General features: G+C 47.6%; 1 protein-coding gene across 1 annotated transcript in view; it reads left to right on the forward strand.

Moving 5' to 3' along the window:
- smpd3 (sphingomyelin phosphodiesterase 3) overlaps nt 1-1,215 on the forward strand; it is a gene marked incomplete at both ends in the record, with an annotated part of 21,481 nt that extends 20,266 nt beyond the window's left edge. The window contains 2 exon segments of the mRNA XM_080848247.1: nt 519-687; nt 1,114-1,215. Of these exon segments, the coding sequence (XP_080704373.1) occupies nt 519-687; nt 1,114-1,215 (271 nt within the window).
- Nucleotides 1,216-5,251: the final 4,036 nt, after the last annotated feature.

Consider the following 5,251-nt stretch of genomic DNA (forward strand, 5'->3'; position numbering starts at 1 on the left):
TTTAAATCTGATAACTTGAAAGTGTGAAAGGTGTATGTGATTGTGACTGACCTGAACAGAGGGTGAGTGTGAGATGTGTGTGTGATTGTGACTGACCTGAATACAGTTAGTGTGAGAGGTGTGTGTGATTGGGACTGACCTGAACAGAGGGTGAGTGTGAGATGTGTGTGTGATTGTGACTGACCTGAATACAGTTAGTGTGAGAGGTGTGTGTGATTGGGACTGACCTGAACACACAGTTAGTGTGAGAGGTGTGTGTGTGTGATTGGGACTGACCTGAATACAGTAAGTGTGAGAGGTGTGTGTGATTGGGACTGACCTGAACACAGGGTGAGTGTGAGAGGTGTGTGTGTGTGATTGGGACTGACCTGAACACACAGTTAGTGTGAAAGGTGTGTGTGATTGTGACGGTGCTGAACACAGGGTTAGTGTGAGAGGTGTGTGTGGTGACGGTGCTGAACACAGGGTTACCAGGGTTACGGAGAGAGAGAGACTAATGACCCCTGACCCCTCCACAGGGTGATGGAGAATGAGGAGGCTCGGAAGGAGTACCTGGTCTACCCCAAGAGCAAGAACCAGTGCCACAACCAGAAGGGCCGGAAGAATAAGATTCCACTCAAGGGCAACGGCCGGAGGATCGACTACATCCTCTATCGTGAAGACGGCTTACAGCAAGACTGGAAAGCGGTAGGTGCTCCGTGTGGGTTGGGTTAGGCTCAAGGTCACTCTGTGGCTAACTCAAGGTCGCTCTTTGGCTAACTCAAGGATACTCTGTGGCTAACTCAAGGTCGCTCTTTGGCTAACTCAAGGATACTCTGTGGCTAACTCAAGGTCGCTCTTTGGCTAACTCAAGGATACTCTGTGGCTAACTCAAGGTCGCTCTTTGGCTAACTCAAGGATACTCTGTGGCTAACTCAAGGTCGCTCTGTGACTGAAGCTTGACAACAGAGCAGTTGCCACTTTTTCATTGGTCACTGTCAGGTTCTCCATATCCAGAGCATTTACTTTAAATCTATTATTGTTTTGTTTTAGAATACATTTACCATGGACTGTAATCTGAAGTCAGAATTGGCTGTAAAATCTGTGTGTGTGTGTTTTTGCCGCCCCCTGCAGGACATTGAGGAGTTCAGCTTCATCACACAGCTGGCTGGCATCACAGATCATCTGTCTGTTGCCATGAGGCTGGCCGTGACCACCGGGGAGGAGGAGCCATAGGAGCACACACACACACCTCCTCACACACCTCCTCACACACCTCCTCCGCCACCACAGGCGACACTGAGCTCCAGGCCGCCAGCCTGCATGGAGTGGACGGGAGAGGGAAAGAGAGGGAAGGAGGGAGAGAGAGAGAGAGGGAGGAAGGGAGGAGTCAGAGAAAGAGAGATGTAGAGAAGCGGAAGAGGACAAACAAACTGACCAAAAGAAGCAGAAGCTTTGGGTGTGTGAGACTGCACACACACTTCACACACACACACACACACACACACACACACACACACACACTGCCTTTGGGTGTGTGAGACTGCATGAGAAGGAAGGTGCTCCTCATAGCACACATCACCATTGAAACACACACACACACACATACACACACACACACACACACACACACACACACACACACACACACACACTGCCTTTTGAGTGCATCCTCACAGAGACTGAAGACTCTCCTTCTGGACTTTACTAAACATGTGATCTTTTCGGATCTCATATCTTTGTGGATTTTTCACAGATTAGTAATAGTTTATATAAATGGCTGAAACTTTATTGAAATGTTAGTCAGGTTGGTGTTTATGCCGTTCCTACGTGACGGTCTTGAGGATGAATGGACCGGTGGTCGGGGGGGGTTCTGTGTTGCCATGGGAACCTGTCTGTATTGTCATGATTATGGGATGCCTGCTGTTGGCATGGCGGCCATCTCTCCCCCATCAGGTAGAGGCGATCCCCATTCTGTCTCAAGCCCAGCCCAAGGAAGCTTCTGACTAAAGTGTCTTTTTTCTACGTCTGGGTTTCTATCTCAGACCCCTTTTAATGGAGTTTATAGGGTTAGTTAATTAGTTAGCTGACCCGTGTTTATAATGTCCACATTCAGTTTATAGGGTTAGTTAGTTAGTGAGCTAAACCCAGTTTATAATGTCCACATTCAGTGCTGTGTGTAATAGAGATTAGCTAGTTAGTTAGCTAACCCTAGTTTATGATGCCCACACTCAGTGCTGTGTGTAATGCAGATTAGCTAGTTAGTTAGCTAACCCTAGTTTATGATGCCCACACTCAGTGCTGTGTGTAATGGAGATTAGCTAGTTAGTTAGCTAACCCTAGTTAATAATGCCCACACTCAGTGCTGTGTGTAATGCAGATTAGCTAGTTAGTTAGCTAACCCTAGTTTATGATGTCCACACTCAGTGGTGTGTGTTCCTGCAGGACTGAGAGTGTGAGAACCCTGGGAGAGAGCTGAGGGTCTGGGAGCAACAGGTCTCTCTCAGCCCAGCGCAGGGCAGCGCAGCGCAGGGCAGGGCAGAGAGAGGACGCCATCTCCTGACCCTCACCCTACGACCCCAGCTCCTGACCCTACGACCCTACGACCCCAGCTCCTGACCCTACGACCCTACGACCCCAGCTCCTGACCCTACGACCCTACGACCCCAGCTCCTGACCCTACGACCCCATCTCCTGACCCTACGACCCCATCTCCAGCTCCTGACCCTACGACCCCAGCTCCTGACCCTACGACCCCATCTCCAGCTCCTGACCCTACGACCCCATCTCCATCTCCTGACCCTACGACCCTACGACCCCAGCTCCTGACCCTACGACCCCATCTCCAGCTCCTGACCCTACGACCCCATCTCCAGCTCCTGACCCTACGACCCGAGCCCCTGACTTTACCCAGACCTTGAGGGCGATACGCATGTCCGTCCCCCCCCCACCCCAGCGATGCTGGCATGGAAACTGTGCCTGCATGTCAAATCAAATGCCAGTCTGAACTTTTCACTTTTCACACTATGGGAATGCCAGCTCTTCCACACACACACACACACACACACATATAGAATGACTACATAAATATGCCCACAAACCAACAACACTATATTTGTACACAGATGCAAATAACCCACAGATACACCTGCATGCTTAGATACATATATCCACTAAATACATTTCTCACACACACACACACACACACACACACACACACACACACACACACACACACACACACACACACACACACACACTCTCCACATAACTACATAAGTCTGACTCCTATCTGCAAATCTGCTCAACTCCTAGTGAAAATGGCTCCCACATCAGTCCAGCAGCAGTTCTGGTCAGTGGGGTTAGGTTGATGCTGAGTGGGTTAGGGGTTAGGGATTAGGGGTAGGTTATTGCCCCAGGTTATTACACCGGGGTAACCCTAGTTTATAAGGTTTTCAGCCCATTTGGCCTGGCACTAAACTGTTGTCGTTTTTATTTATTGTTTACTGTATGTTAACAACTGAATGACTATGTTTACACACACACACAGACACACACACACACAGACACACACACACACACACACACACACGTGTTTGCTGTGCATCCCTGATGATGCCTGAAGTATCTGTTTCCTCTCTGATCTTTGATGCTCTTCCTGAGAGCTGTCGACTGACCTGCCAGCTGTATGCGTTTTATACTCACCCAACTCGTTTCTAAAATACGTATGTACTATTATATTACTACTATTATAATTATTATTATCATTCTTAACTTTATTAGTAGATATTGTGTTTGAGCTTTTTAAAGGACACAAGGCTTTGCTTGGCTGTGAGCTGTAGACTAGACTAGAGCCCGACCCCTGGCGTTGCCATAGTGACAGGCAGGCTGCGAGGTCAAGGGTCACCAGAAGGGGGCGCTGCTGTGGAGGTGCATGTGGTGTGTGAACAGCGCTTCTCTGCACTTTCCTCTTAATCACTGTCACACTTCTTTTATTTTCATCATTTACATACACTATTTTGGCGCCTTTCCAAATTTTGTCTTATTGTTTGAAGAATGTCTTTATAATTAATGTTTTGTCATTCCTTGTTTAATTTCTTTCCATATTCGTTTACTTTGGAGAAAGCAATCTATTGGAAGTGTGTTGACGTGACGTGAGCGCTGAGCTCATGTTGGCTTCAGAGGGTTTGGCAGAGATCTCTCTCTTCTAACTGTATGAATGGCTTCTGTTATTCTGCCTTACTAAATAAAATAGATATATAAAGAACTTCCCTTTTTCTACAGCCTCAGTGTGTGTGTGTGTGTGTGTGTGTGTCTGTGTGTGTGTGTGTGTGTGTGTGCTCTTGTGTGTGTGTGTGTGCGTGTGCGTGTGTTTGTGTGTGTGTGTGCCATAGCTCATCTAAGTGTGTGTGTGTGTGAGTGTGTGTGTGTGTGTGTGTGTGTGCTGTAGCTCATCTAAGTGTGTGTGTGTGTGTGCGCGCTCTGATATGTGACAGGGATTTCGATGCCTGGAAAGTTTTGAAATTTTCCAAGGGATCTTACGACAGATGCTGAGGCCTGATTGGTTCCCTTGACCGATCTTCCAGAGAATCCCAAGAGACACTAAGCTGAAAAGACTAACAGGTCTGAGACACTAAATGGGAGTTTACCCTATAATATCTATGGTTAGGGTCTGGTGTGAGACACTAAATGGGAGTTTACGCTACAGTACACGTTAGAATATCTATGGAAATAACCTGTGTGTCATTTTGGGATTCTCGCTGACATAGAATTTAAATAACTATTTTGAGCTTGTCTTGGCTTCTGATTGGTTAAAGGCAGATACTTTCTTTGCAGTTCAATACAGAAACCCAACCCTGCCCTTTATCCCTAATCCGTACCCTAATCCGTACCCTAATCCGTACCCTAATCCTAACCCCTACAGAAACAGAAGCTGTATTAACCTGCATCTTTGTGATTCGATGCATTTAGATCAGTTCTGTAGTTTAAGCGGAGGACTCCCACTGACTCATGGGTCAAGGGGAAGAGAGGGCAGAAGGTGACACTTCTCTCAAGGCTGGATACACACACACACACACACACACACACACACACACACACACACACACACACACACACACACGTCAAGGGGAAGAGAGGGAAGAGAGGTGACACGAGTGACATTCAACAGGTTTCTCCACCAGAGACGAAACCTCACAGCACAGGAGTTCTTCTTCTCTCAAGGCTGGATACACACACACACACACACACACACACACACACACACAAACAC

The sequence above is a fragment of the Sprattus sprattus genome, assembly GCF_963457725.1.
Source record: "Sprattus sprattus genome assembly, chromosome: 11".
NCBI lineage: Eukaryota > Metazoa > Chordata > Actinopteri > Clupeiformes > Clupeidae > Sprattus > Sprattus sprattus.